This window comes from Podarcis melisellensis (genome assembly GCF_964234715.1).
Source record: "Podarcis melisellensis genome assembly, chromosome: 4".
NCBI lineage: Eukaryota > Metazoa > Chordata > Lepidosauria > Squamata > Lacertidae > Podarcis > Podarcis melisellensis.
In genome coordinates this window covers 53190134-53211352 of record NC_138531.1, presented here as the reverse complement: position 1 = coordinate 53211352, position 21219 = coordinate 53190134, and the positions used below count along the sequence as shown (strand labels likewise).

General features: G+C 40.4%; 2 protein-coding genes across 3 annotated transcripts; both read right to left on the bottom strand.

Moving 5' to 3' along the window:
- Positions 1–1172: 1172 nt before the first annotated feature.
- On the bottom strand, positions 1173–17374 carry TMEM50B (transmembrane protein 50B). Of its 2 annotated transcripts, XM_081908048.1 has the most exons (8): positions 17318–17374; positions 16198–16270; positions 7466–7631; positions 5633–5745; positions 4890–4957; positions 3830–3922; positions 1779–1836; positions 1173–1459 (listed from the first exon to the last, which is right to left on the bottom strand). In XM_081908048.1, the coding sequence occupies exons 3-8, from the start codon at positions 7562–7564 to the stop codon at positions 1414–1416; spliced, it is 477 nt and encodes a 158-aa protein (XP_081764174.1). In that variant the 5' UTR covers positions 7565–7631; positions 16198–16270; positions 17318–17374; the 3' UTR covers positions 1173–1413. The 2 variants fall into 2 exon arrangements, with proteins under 2 accessions (XP_081764174.1, XP_081764173.1); XM_081908047.1 differs by lacking the exons at positions 16198–16270; positions 17318–17374 and adding an exon at positions 11430–11584.
- On the bottom strand, positions 13656–17398 carry DNAJC28 (DnaJ heat shock protein family (Hsp40) member C28). The gene is made up of 3 exons (XM_081908017.1): positions 17318–17398; positions 16198–16270; positions 13656–15009 (listed from the first exon to the last, which is right to left on the bottom strand). The coding sequence occupies exon 3, from the start codon at positions 14917–14919 to the stop codon at positions 13798–13800; it is 1122 nt and encodes a 373-aa protein (XP_081764143.1). The 5' UTR covers positions 14920–15009; positions 16198–16270; positions 17318–17398; the 3' UTR covers positions 13656–13797.
- Between the last annotated feature and the right edge of the window lie 3821 nt (positions 17399–21219).

The following is a 21219-nucleotide window of genomic DNA, read 5'->3' as shown; positions in this document are numbered from 1 at the left end:
TGTAATTCGCTACAATAAAGTTCAGAAAAACATGGAAAATAGATGATAGTCTCATCAGAGAAGCTGATTAGATTCTGGACATAAGGGAGGAGAAAAATCTAGTGAATCGTGTTTAAATATGCTTTTCCTTGTATAAAAGTAAAGGTACCCCTGACCGTTACATCCAGTCGCGGGCGACTCTGGGGTTGCGGCGCTGATCTTGCTTTACTGGCCGAGGGAGCTGGCATACAGCTTCCGAGTCATGTGGCCAGCATGACAAAGCCGCTTCTGGTGAACCAAAGCAGCGCATGGAAACGTTGTTTACCTTCCCGCTGGAGCGGTACCTATTTATCTACTTGCACAGCGTGCTTTTGAACTGCTAGGTGGGCAGGAGCTGGGACCGAACAACGGGAGCTCACCCCGTCACAGGGATTCGAACCGCCCTAGGGCTCACTGGTTTAGACCACAGTGCTACCCGTGTCCCTTTTTTCCTTATATAGTAAGCAAGCAGTCCTGTGATGCTTTGAACTTGGGATGGCTCCTTTGTTCTGAATATCGATTGCACAAGCATGTGAAATATCAGTCAGTCTCATGGTAAAATTGGTAATGTCTGACAAGACATTTTGATGGGGGGTTTATGACAACACACCTTAAAAGGTCAAACCTAGAATTCTCCTACAGCTTGTCAAACACAATACGTCAGTCTTAAATATTTTTCACAGTGCATTCACTGAGAAAGGATTGGCCCATTCCATTTTAAGGCATGCTGCACTACCAAATAAATGCTTAAGATATTTTGGTTTTTCACGTGAGTTTTTTTGCTAAGTAGAATTTCCATACATACTTGATGCCTCCTTTGTTCAGTACACATTTTGTAGTATGGCGTAAAACATTCCTAGTAATTGGGAAGTTAGCGCTAGATGAAGTTTCAGCATATGATGCCAGAGTATACTACACTTCCAAATAACGTATTTTTCTACTGGGGGGTCATGCATCAATGGCTATTTGGAGATGCCATTCAGATTAATATTCTTTAACTTCACTTTCTGATCACCTAATCAAAATCTCAACTCTTCAAGAAGCTACTACAGCTCATTTGTGCTTAAGAACAGTATATGATCTTGAACAAGCTATGAGCCTTAATCCTAAAACATTATTCACATATCAGAGCAGAAAAAACCTGCCAAGTGCAATGAAAGTTTAACATTCACTTTTATATTTTACAGATACTCATAGTATGTACATATTCACATTACTATCCATTCTATGAAAAGATAGCTAACTTTGAGCAGAATATTTAAATCAGTTCACTTTCCAAAAATAAGTAAACATACAAAAGGTGTAATGCAACATCTATTTGGCAAAATATAAAACAGAAATGTAAATTATATTTACATACAAGGCTCGCTAAGCAAGATGAAGAAAAAAGTACTCTTAAGCCCACAGTTCTTCAGTTCTTCCAAATTTGTAGATAAGGGTACTATGAAAACAAAAGTTTAGATCTGTAAGACAGACATTCTTTCCAATGATGATATGGCAAAATCATCAAAATTCTAGAAGAAGATGACATGATAACTGGCACTACTATACTGGTGGAGCTGTGAGTATGCCCTATCTCTGTCACTTGTGTATTAAGATTAATGAACATTACTTGGCTTCTAGTAACATCATTTTTCACAGAGCTTTAGAACACCACAATGAACCCTCACACACCCATTTCTATCGTCTGAGTAAATTGTGTAAACCGAAAACATCTGTATCGTTATAACTATTAGACTTTGGAGGCATTAGTTACTTACCTGAAAAATATCAAAGCATTCTGAAAAAACACTGCTAAGCCTGGGTAGACATTAATATCTATAAAATAAAAATGCAATAAATAAGTAAGTATTGAGACAAGTCTTCAAAACCTGTCACTACTAAGTTTATCTTGTGCTCATTTAGCTATGAAACAGTATTTTTAAAAGGGGGGGGGGAGATGGATCATGATAATTCAGTTCTATCTACAAACAATTAAGACTTGATCTATGGGAGTATGCTTGATCTATGGGAGAAATGCTGCAAGACTGAGGAGGGAGCAAAGTCTCAAGAAGGGGATATTTCGATTGTGTCCTAAGTATGCACACTTCCATAAATAGCCATCATTCAGCTTATTTACATTAGCATATTGAACATTTACAGCTACAGGATAGGACTTGAAACCACATGGGTTGTTTTTTTTCTGGATTCCACACTTTGACCCTTTGCCCAAATTTAATAGGTAAAGGTAAAGGTACCGCTGCCCGTACGGGCCAGTCATGTCCGACTCTAGGGTTGTGCGCCCATCTCACTTAAGAGGCAGAGGGTCAGCGCTGTCCGGAGACACTTCCGGGTCACGTGGCCAGCGTGACGAAGCTGCTCCGGCGAGCCGGCACCAGCGCAGCACACGGAAACGCTGTTTACCTTCCCGCTATAAAGTGATACCTATTTATCTACTTGCACTTAGGGGTGCTTTCGAACTGCTAGGTGGGCAGGAGCTGGGACCGAAAGTCGGGAGCTCATCCTGCCGCGGGGATTCGAACCGCCAACCATGCGATTGGCAAGCCCTAGGCGCTGAGGTTTTACCCACAGTGCCACCCGCGTCCCCATCCAAATTTAATAGTTCCCCCCTTTTTTTTCACTGCCTCAGAGTCAAAAACAGTCTGTGGGTAAATAATGGAAGGACATCTGTTGTTTTCCTTCCAGCAGGTGGCAGAAGCCTTTCTGGGTGAAAGGAACCCAGAGAACATTTTTCTTTCGCAGTGTTTGAGAGTTGTGGCTGTTAAGCAGAAGAGGAACAAAGGAGCTTGCAGTTCCCTAAAAAGCTCCCTTGATTCTTTGTAAGAAGCCGATTTATACTCTGTGACTTACAGACATGTGCATATTTCCATACTGTAGCCATGTTAAGACTGCTGCAGCAAAAACAATATAGAATAAGCAGCAACAACCTGGAGTGCAAAGTGTTGACTTTTCAAAAATCTATAGAGGGTGTTGGTAATTTTGTCATGAAACAATGTATTTGTACACCAAGTCAACTAAAGTTTAGTCACGAGTATTAGGCCAGCAGGATCTCTCTCTTCTGTATAGAACCTGATCCTGCATGACTCACAGCAGTAAGGGGAAAAGCTAGGTAAACAGGTTTCTAGGAAGTACCATGAACAAGAAAAGTAATCACATTAACTCATATCAAGGCCCTGATCAGACCCATTAAGAGTCTCAAGAGCACCTTTCCACCTGAGCTTCACTCAATTCCCTTAAAGATCTAACAGCCTAGACCCCACTTACCTCCAGGAACATCTCTCATACAAACCTTCCCCATCCACCCCAAATCACCCACAAGGAAGCCAACTTTATCATCGACATTCAGCCATTAGACTATTTTTAACATTTACCAATACTTCTAATATACTGCCACCTCCTGCTTTTATTTAGACTGTGTTTATCACCATCTCTTTCTTGTTTTAACATTGTATCTTTTATTTTATTGTTTTTACATCCAGTAATTCTGCCCTTAAAAATTTCTAACAGAAAATAAGCAGCAACAAACAGCTGGATCAGTCCTACATCATTTTGGATTCTTCAGCAAGTGGAGTGGAAAATGTTGGTCAAAACAGCAGGGGCATGATCCAGCCAAAGTGAAGCACTTTTAAGTACCACTGTTTTTAAGAAGAGAACTACGCATACCTTGATTTGATTTCGAAAGAAGATATTTAATTTTATTTCAAAATAAAATAAGGTATTTAATAATGTGATATGTGCATCTCTCTCCTTTAAAACAAAGGCACTTACAAGTGCATTTCTTTCCCCTTGATTAAAAATAAATCATCCTTACTGTGGGTAACATATGCTCCAAAAAGGATCCACATAGAAGCAATAAGTGAGCCAAACATCAACATGAAGCCAATGAAGAGCCAGACACGAGCACCTGCAAGAACACATGAAGTTAAGCACTAGGCTAGGGTAATAATAATATGCAGAAATAAGGGGGCAGTGGGAAACAGCATCCCTCATCATCCCACTGAAGCTTTCTTCAACTCACAAGATTGGACCCTGATTTACGTGCGTGAATCCCCTGAATGTTTGTTTTATTTGCTTGTATACCACTATTTTATTTTGGTTTTTTCTGCTGTATATACTAAGAGATTTTTTAAAATACTCAGCAGTTTACAAATGCTTTTAAATGAATTAATATCACAAGACTTGCATTCATCATCACAGCATGCCACAGCATGACATAAAGGAGAGTTTACCTTCAACCGCTAAATCAGTGATCCATAATAAATTTTAGGAAAATAAAGGTACTACCAGGTGTAAGACAACTGGGAATATGTTGCCAGGGAAATATACTTCAGTCTAAGCTTTTTGACCTGTAAGTTCAATGAGGTAGGTGGTATGAACAACAACATTGGCAACGCTAATACAAAGTGATTTAGTGGGGGTGGGAAATTTAGAATTGAGCAAAGGAGGCATGGGTCCATAGACCCATCATGAAGTTTAGTTGATAACTCTAAGAGCATCTCTCAGCCTAACCTACTTAACATGCTTGCAAAGAGGATAAAACTACAAGAGTCCCATGGAAGGCAAGAAAAGATAGTGATAAACCAAGTGAGCTTCTAGGATTCACCAATAAATTTCACCCCCTCATTTGTTAAATCTGAAATCTCTTATAAAATCTAGTTCGTATTAGAAATCATTACTAGCATTTTTTTAACGTGAGCATGAAAAGATCTGTGCACCATTGACAGCACCACCAGCACCAGTCTAACATCTTGCTTTTTGTGACATGTGCCAGGACAGAACATTTTGTTATGTTTTCTTTGCTGCTTGCACAGCAAAGTTTTGAAATGAGGACTGAAGTGTGAATTTATCTGCATAAATAGGAGTACCCTCACCTGTTCTTCCTAAACATCCATCACCATAGCTGTCTCCTCTCACTTGAGCATTTGATACTGCGTTTATCCTGCAACATAAAAAAACAGCCGCTAAAATTACTTTTTTAAGAATTGTGCAAAAGACTAAAAGGCAGCAAGTCCACTATTCTGGATCCACAAAATACTCCCTCTCCAATTTTAAGTATTTTCTTTCCTTTCCCAGTCTTCCTTTTGAATCCAGATGCTAAACCTGATCAGTTAACAAAACCAAAATGCCCAGTATATGCATATTCTCTCAGATACTAGAGTTGTCATATTTGTTTAGTCATTTATCTACTACAATCCTTAAATCTCTTTTTGACTGTTACCAATGACAGTGTCTGGTGAGCAGTACTACAGTGCCAAAAAGTAAAAGAGGGCTGTCACTATATTCTAGTAGAGTGGATACCAAGCATGAGAACAAATTGAGTAGGAAAAGAAATGGAGGGATAGGGGGAAACTGGGTCCCTGAAGAAGATGAGAAATACATTTATGTATGCATGGAAACCTTTGTTTTTAGAAAGAAAGCCTTGTTTATCCTCATCCCACAAAACAATCAGTAAGCTGTGCATGCACACTTCAACAATTTTAAAGGATGAGAAATAGTAGTAGAACACAAGAGGAAAAGAGAAACGAAAGATGGGGGGGTTATTTTGTAGGTGCGCTTTGCCATTTGAGATGAACAACTGCTATTTTTGTATGGACCTATCATTATATGTACTTACATGAAAAAAGCTAGAGTAGAAAACACTCCACAAGTATGGAATGCGTGGTTCATTTGCTCTGGCTTAGGGTAAACTACTGCTGCATCTATCATTATCCACCAACCTGTAAAAAACTGTAAAACACATGATCATTAAACCATGGCAAATATCTACAGAAAGGTCAGCCACATAACTCTGCTGCTTCTCTTCTCCTTCACTCCACTGGCTTTGTAATCATCTGAGTCCCAGCTACCCACTCCAATTAACAGAAACTTCCTAGCCCCCCCCCCCCAAAGTGCAATGTTTTAGCTAGAGGCTCATTTCCGTCCCAGCCACAAAGACTAGAAGGTACCACTAAAGTATTCATGTGAATGTGTACTATAAACCATACTACCAGATCTACCTGCCATAGATGAGTTCAATATGGAGGCCACAGTGAAGAACTAAACAGATTCCATATTTATTCAAATGGTAAGTAAGGCCTCCCAGCCAACTAATTAAGGGGCATCGTATTTTGGTATTGGTTTCTAACTGTAAGATTCAACAGCCGGCTTCATGAAAATAGTGCCCCTCTGTGGTAAAAAATAAATAAATGGTAGTGCTTTTTGAACTTTTAAGACTGCTTTTCCATTAAAACACACGTACCACAATGTACAATAAACGCAATATTAAAACAGCACACAATCATACTCCCTTTACCATATAAACAATATATGGATGCACAACCAACACCTATTTGTTTATTTTAAAACATGCTTGTTCGTGAATATAGATAAGGTTGGGGAGATGTCTTTCCCTTATATGCTCAATATTTCTGCTAATGATTAACGTGAAAACAGAAGCTGATTTGATTAATAATTTATACTATCTGAATTCATAGTGACTGAAGAAATCACTTGAGGAGGAAAAAAATTAAACATTAATCAGGAATGCAGCCGCCTATTCTAAAACATTTACAAAGTGTGCCTGAAATAAAGCCAAAGTAGCCATCAATGCAAATATGCTTATCTAAGAAATCTGAGTTCTCAGTACTCCAGTTGTATGGGCAGGAAGAAATTGCTGCTAGCTCTTAAGACAAAAAAACCAATAGCTCCCCACTTTGCAATTCCTACCACACTCAGAGCATTTTCTGGCAAGCTAAGAATGCTAACAGCAACATCCTTGCCTTAACCAACATAGCAAGTGTTGTGGCTCCTCTCAAGTAGACACAGTTGTGTTGGTAGGGGTATGTGTCTAGCATGCAAAATGGGTGTACACAAAACACATGTTCAAGAGATAGACAACTAACAGTGCAATTCCAAGCTTGTTTTTTCAGAATCCCTCTCAGTTGAATGGAACTTAACGGTAGGCAAATATCCAGCACTGCAGCCTGGTGGCAGGCATGGCCAGCCCTGATGGTGAATGTGGCCATTAACATCCACATGCCCAACACTCAGATCCTCCCTCTGCCCGTCCCCACTCACACATATTCTCCCTGCTGCCGAGCCACCAGCAGGGGTACATATATTGTTGGGTTCCACTGGGAATGCTAGAGGTGATGTTAAAGCCCCTCCTGTTTCTAGTGTGCAGAAGACAGTTGCTCCCACATGGGACAAGAATCTTTTCTCTGCCATGCAGCTGATGGCTGATTATCAGCAAACTGAGCAGGCTCTCCCGGACCTGGGAGGGTTTCATGGGATGCCCACCTGTGATTTAGCACAAGAACTCACAAGTTGGCTTTCAATACAAACAAAGCAACTGAGCAAACATCCTGTAAATGTGACCAACATTTTTTTTACCATCAAGTGAGGCACTGGCAAATCTGATGTACTCCCAACAGACCAGTTGGCATATTGCATTTGTATTAAGACTTACCAGAATCCCAGCTACCACAGAAGCAACTGTATTTCTTCTTTCACTCCAATCAATACACTCACATTCAGGCCACCGGAAATTGTCTAGGAAACCTGCCATTTCTCAAGTTCAGGATGTCTCTTTTACCTGTGTTATTTACATTAGATTTTCATGAATCTTCCAAGTCCTAAATAAAAAAAAAAGGGAGGGGGGAGAGAGAAACCAAAAGATCAGTGTATTATTTATTTACTTATTTAGTCTAGTTGTAGCCATTACAAAAGATAAGATCAGCGGGGCTACATTCATGCTTTGTCCTGGATAAGGCTGAAAAGGATCTTAAAACTAAATGAACTGTGGGTGGGTTAGATTTATGTTCCTTCTATTTCTTGGAATTTAGAAAAAAGCAAAAACTTAGGAACATAAAGTTTTATGTTTATGTTGGGCAGAATTGCTGGAGGCAGGCAGGGGGGCAACTTAAGAGACAGTGGCTTAAGGCTTTCTTGCAAGCTCACAGAAGAGGAGAGATTTCATCTGGGGACTCCCTGGCTCACAGCTCTCACACAGCTAATACTAGCTCTAACTCCTTTGAGGAAGAGCAGGAGAGAAATATAAAATATATCAGCAACTTTTTCTTAGGAGTTGATAGAGTACACCACCCAACACATAAAAGTAGGACAATAAAGAGATACTTAAGGCTGAACTGTTGTATTCCACAGCTATATCAAGTGTTGCAGCACTTCACTTAAAAAAAAAATCTTAGTGCACATTTACCTGGGAGCTCCACAGAACATATTGGGGCTAACTGATAAGTAAACATGCAAAGGACTGCAATATAAGAGATTCAGTGTTACACAGAATCAAAAAGGCAGTGGAAACCTGTACTTTAGCTAAGTCCTCAGCAAACAATCTTAATTTCTCTGCTCTTTTTTCAATTGTAAATTATTCATAAGTATTAGGCATTTAATCGATCTATTAAAAGTTGATGCTTGCCATCTAAGCATGCTAATATTTAAAAAACAAACTACAACCAAAATAAGGAGGAACACCTTTTTAAACTTAAAAAGCCCCCTCCACTTTAAAAAAAATGGCATTCCCTCTTCTTATAGGATTATGTGTGGTGCAACATGTATACCTTAAAAGAAAGAAAGGAAAAGGTATGCTTCTGGAAAGAGGCAGACAAAAAGAAAAGAGGTTTATATGACAGGCCTAAAATGTGTTTACTGGTCTAAAAGGATACAAAACTAGGAAATGAAAATGCCTCTGAGAAACAAGAAGTACTTCTTGTGGATTAGCCACTACAACCTCCCAATTTTTGTCTGTTGTTGTTTAGTCATTCAGTCATGACCGACTCTTCGTGACCCCATGGACCAGAGCACGCCAGGCACTCCTGTCTTCCACTATTTTTTGTCTAATGCAGCACAAACTAGGGTGGGGCAGAACAGTCCATGCTTTCTTAGGTAATATAGCTTCATGTTTTGAAAACCACAGCTCAAGCCTATCAGTATTCAAATTCAAATTACTCCTGTTCTATCCCAAGCCATTCAATAAATATTTCTCATGGGGGTGGGGGTGGGATTTAAGCTAACACAGGATTCTATGAAGATAATGCCCAACACCACATGCCTTGTAACACATTGAGAGGTTGTAATTACAGTACAAGAAAGAATCAGAAGATCATTAAACCCAACTACAGGCTTGAGACAGCATCACCCACAAAGCAAAGTCTCAAAGACTGATCCTCATAGTCCATAACAATGTTATAACAAACACCAGGAGCGAAGAGGTAAACCACAGCAAATATGGCACTCCACTCCAACCTTCGTGCTACATGCATTATCCGAGGCCTCAACTCCAACCTTGGTGCTATACTCGTTTATCAAGAATGTGTTTATCAAGAATGAAAAACACATCCCCACAATCTCCATTAACTGAAACACTAAAACCTTCTCTAGACATCCTGATTTAGGCTACAAAAGAGTGTTGAAAACATGGCAAGGATAATTACAGAGACTTATAGAGCAAAATGTATACTAATAGAGCAAAAGCCAATTAGACAACATAGCCAAATTCTATGGAATAACTCTCCAGATTTCCCTCCACAGGCACTTTACTAAAAAGAGTAGAATGTGAATATACTTGTGGTCAGCATCTCATAATGAAGATGACTCTCACCATCCATCCATCTCTAATCAATGTATCCAGTAAGCCTTTCTCAAAAACTCACTTAAAACAGGCTTACAATACATGTCAATCATTCAGCAATTAGATCATCAACTGATGGTGGAAAACAGCCACTGAAGATCAGAAACTGAAAACAAAAGGAATTGTGCACCCAAAGGTATGCATTTCAAGGTTACAATCCTATGTATGTTTCTACTGAACTTTTAGGGACCCATTTTCTGAGTAAACAACTTGCAGGAGTGGGCTGCAAATTTCATTTAATTCAAATGTGGTGTGGGAATTAAGCATATAAAGATGCTTTAAAAATAACCTCATTGAAATGAATTAGATTGAAGTGCTTAAATGTTGCTTTGACTGTATATTCTACATTTGACTTTCTTCAAATTGTTTTATTGATGTTTTAATATTCTGTAAACCACCTTGAGATTTTTTTTTAATATAAAGTGGTATAGAAATGAAATTAATAATAATAATAATAATAATAATAATAATAATAAATCAACAATTTGCAATGAAGACAGTTCACATATTCGATTGCAAGTCAAAGGATGTGCTTTAATGATATATATGCATGTGTGAATCATTAGATAAGGTGTACACCTGCTAACTTTTACTTCCACTGCTTTTGGCTGCTTTAAAAACACAAACTTGCAAGGCGAATTTAAGAAGTTTAAAGAAGTGAACCTTTAAATTATTCCAAAAGCACTGATGGTGACTTTAGAACTCAGCCCAGTCAACCCCCCCAACATCTAGCAAATAAGCAAAGCCCTCTTTGCTGCTTGTGCTACATTGCCCCAAACAGCAACCTGACAACCAATCCATCCACACAAAACATGGTCCATCAGTGAATCCTCATACCACTGCTGATTAAATCCCTGCATTTCAAACATTGGTTTGAAACATTTAAAGGGGGGAGTTTTAAAGAAATTCCAGTACATGCTATTAAGGCTTCATTCAGTTGATGATTTTTGGCCCTCGTAAGAACCCAGAAAAGCTTTCGTCACCGTCTCAGGGCATGGTCCCACAAGTGGAACCGGTTTCAGGAGATTCAAAGATAATGCGCAAGGTAATCGCGTCTGTAATTTAGTTGAAAGCTCTGTGGATGCACACCTATGAGCGGAGATCGCATCTCCAGCTATTCCCACGAACTACTTTAAAAAAAAGAGGGGAGGGTCACATACGCAAACGTGCGAGCAGACGAAGCCAGAAATGCACCTATGCATGCAAGAAGCTTGGCGAGCGAAAGTAAAAGGAGAGTGTAAACCCCGCTTTGCAGGGGGTGGGAAGGAAATAGACAATTAGATGCGTCTGTTCTTGGTGGAAGAAGTAATTTCAGACTCCAGACCTGATGAATTTAACCCAACCCGCCCCCCTCTTTAGATATTTATGCTTCCCTCAAAGTGTGGCAACGAGGCAAGAAACTTTTCGGCCTCCTTCCCTTTCCCCTTCCTTCCTCTTGACATTAAGGAAGGTCAATCGACCAAGCAGCCGAGCGCAAGGCTCCCTGCCGCACCCCACGGGTAGCTATGGGGGGAGGAACAACGTCCCTCCTGAAACGAAAAAAGTGAGGGAGCGGCCCTCGGAGAAGAGAGGCCGCAAAGAAGGAGGGGCCGTGCCCCTAAAAGGCGTGACGGGGCCGGTCTCTCTCCAGGCCGAGGAAGAGCCACCTTCACAAGGGGCTTGTTTTGAATTAAGGAGGTGTGAGGGAGAGGGGAGAGGAAATATTCGCCCAGGCGTCTCGTTATCCCCTCAGAAAAAAGGGGTGGGGAAAAAGAGCCGCAACCGCCGCGCGAGACCCCCTCACCTGGAAGACCCCCGGCTCCGCTCCATCCGCGGCCGTCACCCGGCTTGCTCTGCCGGCCGGAGGCGTGGGGAGAAGTCGCGGGGAGTTCAGCCAATCCACCTCCGGAGCTGCCTCCGTCACAACGCTCGGCAGGGAGCGCTGTGATTGGTCCGCCAAACGCCGCGCGAGGCTTGCCGGTTGGCAAGGGGGGCTCGCGATAGGCTCCCGAGCGCTGTCGCCCCCGCTCAGATCCCGCCTCCGTCCTCCTCGCGAGCTGTTAGCAAAAGAACTCCTCCCGCGAGGGCGAGGAGGGCAGGTGGCTGCCGTCGCCGGAGCGGTTTCGCCGCCTCCAGGATCAGGGCGCGGTGCAGAGGGTGCTGGCGGTATAGGCTCGCCCAAGGCCTCAGCGCGCGAAACCTCGTCGACTTCGGAGTTTTTTTTTATCCCCTCGTAATTTTTGAACCCGGTGTCGTTCAGTAAAGCTAAAACGTTGGGAAATAAGAGAGAGAAAAGAAAAGTGCTTCTTAGCACAGGACGAAGTTAAACTGTGGAACTCTTTGCCACAAGATTTTTTTAGGCGGGGGGGGGAGGGAGGCAGAGGCCTACCTAGGCTTCCTTGCGCCCTTGGCAAGGAGCTGTAAGGCGGGCAGGCTCCTAGCTATATGGGCTGGACGTGGACTACACGGCCTATTGAGGTCTTCAAAATGAGTGTAGTTAAAACACGTTTCCCATATTCATTTCCATTGATACTGCTTCTTTTCTGCAGACTTCAAATGATATTGACAGAGTGTGTGCTAATAATTTTTTATTCCCTCTAAACTAGAGCTGGAGAACCTGTGCCCCTCCATACAGTTTTGGACTTCCAACTCCCCTTATCCTTGACCTTTTTGCCATGCTGGCTGGGGCTGATGGGACCAGCAGCATCTTGTTCTTAGATGTTTTTACACTTTGCCTCTACTACCTTATTCTTTTAATTATACTGCTCTGCTGATTTGTTTTTTGCTGTCATGGTCTCCTTTGGGAAGAAGGGTTGGCTAGGCATTTAATGAAGACATACATACACACACATGTGAAGAGCCACATGTTTACTAAACAGGCAACTCTGATTAGGGAAGTTTTTAATGTTTGATGTTTTATTTTTTAATATTCTGTTGGGAGTCGCCGAGAGTGGCAGGGGAAACCCAGCCAGATGGGCGGGGTATAAATAATTATCATTATTACCATATCAGATCTAAACGTCAGAGCCTTCCTCAAGCCAATATCCTCCCACTGTTTTGGACTGTATCTCCCATCAGTAACAGCCAGCACAGCCAATGGCAGGGGGTTATGGGAATGATAACCCAAAACTTTTGGAGTGCACCTGGTTGGGAAAGGCTGCTAAGATCCTTCATAGTGCTTTGCCACACAGTGTTTTACACAATAACCGTATAATTGTTACTCAGCTGTTGAACTGGTTGTTTGGGAGTTGCTATGGCTATTTTCCCTGGAGGATGTATGCCCTGCCTTCCCAGTTGTCATATGCACTGATTTTTTATTCACCTTTGTTCACACTTTCCTCCGGGCTGGTTAAGCATAGCTGCCATAGACATCTTATTCGTATTTTGAGGTGTGCTGGTTACTAAAGCATACAAGTAGATCTGATATCATAACCATCAGCTCCTATTAAATATGATTTTATTATAATAATATTTTACTACCCAGGCTAGCCAAACTACATGTAAACATTTAGTACACTTAGTGTTCTGGACCCAGCACAATGGAACTCCACCCTGCCTGGGCTAGGATGGGTGGTATTCAGATAAGCTTTACTCAAAGCAAACCCATTGAAATTAACTGGTCATATTTATTAACTGCACTAAAAGCACAAAAAGAAAGCAATATTGTCATCATTGGAGAAATCCAGAAACATACATTTTTAAAATACTGAGGCCAAGTTTTCACTTTTTCTCACCTTGCAGCTAAAAGCAACAAATGTGGAATAACAGCAGGAACCATTAAATAATATGCAACAGCTGTGTCAGACAGAATTTGCAAATTCATTATGTTCTCAACTGCCTTCACTTACAAGTCACAAAATTGAGTGGAGAAGGAATATCATTTCTTTGCCTTTTGCTTCAAGAACAAAAACTTGTCTGTTTTCCCTTCCGTTTTTAAATGTCCTAATTTGCAAATGTAATCTAACATTTTATTTTTCTAAAATTTAATTCAACATACCCAAAAATAAAGGAATGCCAACCAAAACAATGCTGGCAGGTATAAATGTGTTTATTTGTTCCTACACTTCTACAACACCGTTAAGACAGTAAACAGAAAAATGTATTGTCTTCTGGAAGTAATATGAATCTTAGTGTTCATTTAGTAGCTAAACCACATGGCTATCAGCGTAATCTTATTTCAAAATAAGAGTCATCCATTTAAAAAAACTGGCTTTAATGTCAGATGATCTGCTACTTTCATTTTCTGTTTTCTTTGTCTCCTTTTCAGAATTCCTTTTCATCTGGCTTTTGCAGCTCTCTTGTGCACGTGAAATTTCTTTGCCAGCATTAAAATGTACCATCTGCCTGCTAAGAATAGGAACAACCAAGTTGAAATCATTAATTCTTTTGTTTAGTGCCTGGATTCTTTCAGTAAACTGTTCACAAGAGTCCTTCCATTGTTTCTCTTTTTGTGGTGTCATTGGCTCACCCAGTTTATTCCTAGAAGCAATCATATCCTTTCTCAGTTTTTCAATTGTTTCCCGTATTTCTTTCTGTATGAGAATCCACTCTGGTTGGTATCCGTTGTCTATCAGAATACGGTTCAGGTTGTGAGTCATAGGATCAATATGTGGACAGTCTGAAAATTTTTGCAATGGCTTTCCTTTACCACTAAGGTTCTCAAAGTCCCCTTTTGCCATAGATTCTTGAATGAGGTCTTCAACCAACCGTTCGATCGCTTGAGTGATTTTTGCCTTCTTACTTTGCCTTACATCTTTAGCTAACATAGCCTCACTCATTATTAGTTCACGCTCCATTTTCTGCTTTCGGTATTCCATGACCTGTTCAGAAGCCCGATCAACTCTAAATTGCATATACTGTCTCTCTCTCTGACTTGGAGTTCCAAAACCTACACCCTCAAAACTTAAATACTGTCTGTGTTGTGGTGTTTTAGATTTGAATTTATCTTCCTCATCCTCCTCATTGTTTTCACTTGATTTCATTTTCTTGGTCATATAGTTAAGCACAACTCTATATGCTTCTTCTATTTGCACAAAAGTTGCAGAATCTGCTGTAGCAGATCCACTGTCTGGGTGATATCGCTTAGCAAGGTCTCGAAAGGAATTTCTGACATCATCCAGTGAACAGCCTTCCTGAAGGTTAAGCAGCCTGTAAGAGTCTTTGATGTTTTTAGGTCTGAGATCTGACAGCAGTCTATGGTGATAGATAAAATGATGTAGAAATGGTTTGTCTTTCTTTGGAACCAATGCTGAGCACATCCAGACACGACACTGTATTTTTCTCAGCATCATCATACAGTGCCACTTCAGAGCTCTTCAATGCAGCTTTTGTATAAACCATCTAACTGCAAATCTGAACAAGTTCAGATGGAACTGAGCTCTTTTCTGTGAGATAATATTAGAAAAGAGAAGTTAATTAAGACATACAAATACATGCACTTATTTTGGAGCCCAGGCTGCAATCTTAAGCAGCAAGCTCCATTAAGTTTAGTTCGGTTTAAGTCTGGGTAAATATGCATAGGATGGTTTTGCAAGCCTTTGTGCTTTGTGTATTACATTTTATAACCATGTTTGGAACTTCCACGGTAGCAATAGAATTTGAACATTTTTGAAGCTATGCTGATTGGCCTGCTGTGTGTTAGTGTAAGAGGAATCGCTTTCATAATGAACTCAAGTTGTGAGTGATGAAAGAAACCGAGCCAAAACAGGATCACTGAGAAACAAGAGGGAAGAAGCAGCATGCTCAAAGGAACCCAAAGATTTTTGGAAGTTAAACCGTCCCCCCAAAAAGGGCGCACCCCCACAAAAAATGGCTCAGTGAGGAGTTAGCATAAAACATTGTTATTTGTATGCATATGCATTTCTACAATGCTCAGTAGCTACAAAAAAAAAAAAGGTAACATAGTAAAAGGCCCTGCTTGAGCTCTTTACATCTTACAGTACAGTGGTACCTCAGGTTAAGTACTTAATTTGTTCCGGAGGTCCGTACTTAACCTGAAACTGTTCTTAACCTGAAGCACCACTTTAGCTAATGAGGCCTCCCGCTGCTGCCACGTCGTCGGAGCACGATTTCTGTTCTCATCCTGAAGCAAAGTTCTTAACCTGAAGGGCTAGCGAAGTCTGTAACCTGAAGCGTATGTAACCTGAAGCGTATGTAACCCGAGGTACCACTGTACCTTGGAGTGGAACATAGCTTGCTGGCAGGAACCTGAACAGGAACACTTCTGCGAGGATATGCAAAGATACACAGCAACTTTTTGTTGCAAATCTCACTTGTACTGTATATATAATGTTACAGATGGGTTTTCCTCCAAACAATCAATGTTCATTTTTGTTTAGTAATTTGTAAAGGTACAATCTAGCTATGTGTAGGTATCACAAAATTTCAATTTAACTGGTAATTTACCAGGATTTTAATCAACTAAACAAACATGTAATCAGGTCAGCTACATACAGGTAATTCCACTTCAAGCAGCCTAATCCCATTCATGCAATTACAGCAGGAAATGTGTTATTCCATGTGCAATTATGAAATGTTCTTTATCGGAAAGCCAAAAGCTACTAGCATGTTACCTTCCATTCTTCCAGAAGCATGGTTATTCTGCATGTCTTGAACACGCTAAAATCTCCCACCAGCTTTTTTAGACTGTTGAAAAATGAAAATCCCTATCAAAAATGATATCAAATGTAAATTATCAGTTAAGATGATTAGCTGGTGCATCACTTAAAGCACTTACATATATTTTGTTATACCAATGCATTGAACAGTGTTTTCATTGTATTGCCCATCCTGGCCATTTTCTAAATTTATTAAGGACAATCTCCGGCCCCATGTGTACCATTTGAAGCAGTATGATACCACCTTAAACAGCCATGTCTTTCCTCAAATAATCAGGAGAGCTGTAGCTTAAGGGTTAAGGGTGCTGAAAGTTGTCAGGAGACCCTTATTGCCACCACAGAGCTACAATTCCCAGAGTTCCCTGAGAAAATGAGCTCTGTGAGAGAAACAGGGTTCACCCAACACCTCAGCACGCTAGGCAAACTATGTCTCCCAGGGGAAGCCATGACTATTTAAAGTGCCATGATACTGCTTTAAATGTAGAGTGCGTATAGGGCCTCAGCAGTTCAGTGGGGCTTACTCTTAAGCAAATACAGGATAATTCTTCAAGCATGGAGACACGCACAACCATGTCAGAAAATGCTAGTTAAGCCTTTCCTGGAGCTCAAAATTGTTTTTAAATACAGCTGATACATTTGCTGTATGTATATATATATATTCCACTTCCCCACCCAACCTTTTGCAAAGGTAACAGCTCTCTCTCTTATCATCATAACTCATAATAACATTCCAAGGTTAAAACTATAATTAGTCTTTAAATGTCTGTATCTCAGATTGGATACATAACTATATATTTAGTCCCCTTTCTTGACAGACTTTGTAAATTCGTTTACATCTGTATGACTACTTCTGTTCTATATTATTGTTTAAAAACAAATAAAAATGATGTACAATAAATAAAATAATTGTTTTTTAAAACGTAGGTTGCATCAAAATATTATTTCCCCCTTTTCCCCCTTTGGACAGAGTGAAATAACAGGAGCCTGGATGTCACCAGCAGCCCAAGCTACCCATCCGTCCTGCCAAGCCCTCCACTCGCCTTCCTTGCCCCTGCCCCACTCCCGCCCACTTCACCTTCTCTTTGCCCTTCCATCCAGCCACCTCTCTCGCGCCTGCTGCGTTTTATGTATTTATCATTGTGCCCTTTAACGAACGGCCTTCCCCTCCTAACGCCCCCGCTGCCCTAGACCAAGGTCCACTCGCGGCTCGTTGTGCCGCTTGGGATTGTGGGAGACGTAGTTCCTGTAAAGGCGGCGTTTGCGTCATCCGCTCTCTTTGCAAAGGAGAGGGAAGGTGAAGCCTGTTTCGTGCGGCGGACTTGCTAAAAAGGAGAGGAAAGCAGGGCGGAAGTAGATGCATCATCTGCATCTAGAATTACTCTAGAATTACTGCAGGCTTTTCTTTCTTCTCTTTTTCCCTGTGTGGCTGGGCTGAGATTCATTTTTAATTTTACATTTTTGGTACTTAACCGTGGCTCCTTTGTGCACATAAAATGTTGGTGATGCTTGTCATAGTTGTCATTATACCCGTCTGAGGCAGGTTGATGTTACTCGCCTAGGTTTGCACCTACAGTTTTAGATAATTTACACGTTAGCGATCTCTGTAATGTAATCTGGGTTTTCCGCCTAAAACGGCTAATCGGTTTTCGTTGCAAGGACTCAGCTGTGGATTACGTGTTCAGCAATGAGTATCTCTGAGCATGCACAGGGTGCTAGTAAACATAGCCAATCTGCGATTTGTAAATCCATGGACGCTCAGTGGTTTCTTATTTCTGCCCTTGTTTCTTGAAACATCTGCACTTGTGTGGAGAAACCACAGTCTAAATGTATATACTTGCAGTACATTTGCACATAAAAAACAGATGGACTCCCCCCAGCACTCTAACATATGATATCTTTCACAGAGTTAATCACTTCAGGTTGCTAGTCTCTCTAGCATATATGGGTCGCAGATGATACATGAGTAATGTGAATGTGTCAGAAGAATATATTTAAAAAGATTTTTGTCTTGTAAACCTTGTGAAATATCAAACTGTCCAATATGTCTTTGAAATGATTAATAGAACTTCAGTCGTTCACCAAGATCTACCGTAATTCTAGAGACATAAACAACCGCCAAACTGGGAGCAGCAAGTTTGCTCTATTTGGTCAGGAAATTCAGGGTGACAAAGAAAATGTTATTGTGAAGGAGCACAAAAAGTTTCAGAAATGCTTCTAGCACCGAAAAGAGCCTGACTCCTGAAATATTTCTAAACAATCATATTTTAGAGTACCGTAATAAATCAAGTGTCTTTAGTAAGATTTTGTTTTTTAAATTAATATTATATGCTTTATACTATTACAGTGGTACCTTGGGTTAAGTACTTAATTCGTTCTGGAGGTCCGTACTTAACCTGAAACTGTTCTTAACCTGAAGCACCACTTTAGCTAATGGGGCCTCCCGCTGCTGTCGTGCCACCAGAGCACAATTTCTGTTCTCATCCTGAAGCAAAGTTCTTAACTTGAAGCACTATTTCTGGGTTAGCGGAGTCTGTAACCTGAAGCGTATGTAACCTGAAGCGTATGTAACCTGAGGTACCACTGTATTAGGTTTTAAAATTGTACTGTGATGTATTATAAATAATTTTGTGAAGCTTATGCTTAAGAAAGTCTAAAACCATTTAAATAAAAATTTTAAATGAATAATGACTAGAGCTTACTCTCATACTGTACCTTGTTGGCTAAGAAAATTAGACTGCCTGTTGCATTTTGAATATAGATCTTGCAGTCTTGTAGTCTGTGTTGAACCATTGCATTCTGATTTAGATCCCTGACAAGTTGGACTCCTTCCTGATTTCTGATGGTTTCCTTATACAGCATAGCAACATGCCCCCCCCCCATGGTTTGTTCATTATTTCTTTCTCATACCAGACACATGTACTTTAAATCAGTCAGTTATTTGAGCCACATTGTACAATGCAATTAATGCAAATGTATTGTATCTTCCTCTGTTGTGATTGGTCACAAGGAGATGGAGTTTTAGGCACTGGGTTCTCTCAGCTATTTGGACCAAGGCATTCTCTCTGCCAGCAACAAAGCAATCTTTTTCCCCCTTCACCAAATGTTCATGTAACTTAATCTGATATCAAGTTGAAGAGTTTCCTTTTAGTACTTCTTAGTACAGTATACAAGAAAGAACACAAGCTGTTGACTTCCATACATTGATTGCAGAATACCTTAGAAACATTCGGTAAGTTATGTTTACATATGTGTTCCTAAATGAGGCTTTCTATGAGGTCCTAAGATAAAATATCTGCTAATTTTTAGCAGGCAATAGTTCTAGGGGGAGCGTATTACATTGTAGTCTTTAAATTTACATCTGGTGTGTCAGAATGAGAGGACTCAAGCATGAAGCAGATAAAAGGAAATACTGAAAATAGTCAACAGTTTTATATGTGAGCAGGATCTCAGCACTATTTTTGTTTTGGATTGATGAAACATTTTAGGCTGAGTTTCACCACAGATTGGTGGTCTACTCAGGGAAACTGTTTTGGAAATGTTATCATGTTGAATGAATGTCTGTGAGAATCACAAAGGGTGAATGCTAGCACAATTGCTATGGGGTTTTCCGCTTGGGGGCTTAATGTTGCAAATGGGTTTTTGACAATATTGTTTCATAACTTTCTGGATTTTCTACAGAAAGGGGAAAGTGGAGGGAGGGGGATATGGTGTGGCATTTTGATGTGAATTTAATACTCGCAGGATCATGTGGATGCCGCAAAGCACACAAAACCACACATGCAGACAACATACTGATCCCACAATAAACACCAGTCTGGAAGCACCCGCAATTTTTTGAGAAGGGAACAGAGTATAACTAGGGCAGGGTAATATCAGCTTTATCCTAAATGCACCCAGTTTACAGACACAAAATAGGTATCAAAGATTATGTAATATATTGACTTGTTTTATTACATTATACAATGCTTTCTTTTTTGGTATTGTAAAATTAAGCATCCTTTTAAGATGGGAATTTGAGTGGTGGACATTGGCTTGCTCAAAGGCTTAATGAGGGCTGTAGAGGAGGGCAAAGTAACATCATGGTTGCTTCTCATTTGGTTTTCTGCCTGCAACCTAGAAAAAGAAAAGTACAGATAGGCCACTATGAGAACAGGATGCTGGACTAGATGGATTTTGGCCTGATTCAGGAAGACCCTTCTTATGTTCAAACTCACACCATTGGAATCTTTGTAAACAGAAAAACAAAGATTGGTGGCATTGGACAACAGCAGCCATTGGGTTATTTTGCTCAACAGCTTCTAAGCAGAAGTACTGCAGTTGAGTTCCAAAAAGTAAACAGTACCCTTAGATCCACAGCATTGCTGTTTCCTGGAAATTACAAGATTGGGATATACCATAGATAGAGTATCAGCACTGTGGGACAGCAGCGCAGGAAATTTCGATTTCTTTGTAAAGGTGGTAACAACGGATCACCACAATGAAATGGTTTACTAACACCAAGAAGGGGTCTCTTCAACTCCATATTGTAATAATATAAATACATGCTCAGACATATACCCCATATGGATGTTAGTGGGTACATGTCAAAATCTGACGTATTAGGTTTCTGTACAGAATTCTCAGATATGCAGAAAAGTTACTCAATGCCTCAAATTGGTACCTATATAATAGAAATAACTCCAAAATAGCCCTCTTTCTAATCAAAACATTCCTCTGGGTGGTGATATGGATTATCTTTAATATATAGTATGTTGTGTATATGTCAGGGACAAGCACATTTTGAGAGCTGGCATTGGGTAGTGGGGGCAACCAAATCCCTCTCAGCGGGTGCTGATGGGACAGTCACTACTGCTCAACCTAACCTACTTCACAGGGTTGTTGTGAAGGGAACACCCTGAGCTCCTTGGAAAAAGGAGGGAATAATGGAGTTAATTTGAATGATCCATGCGTCGCCCCAGTTTGCATGATAAAACTGCT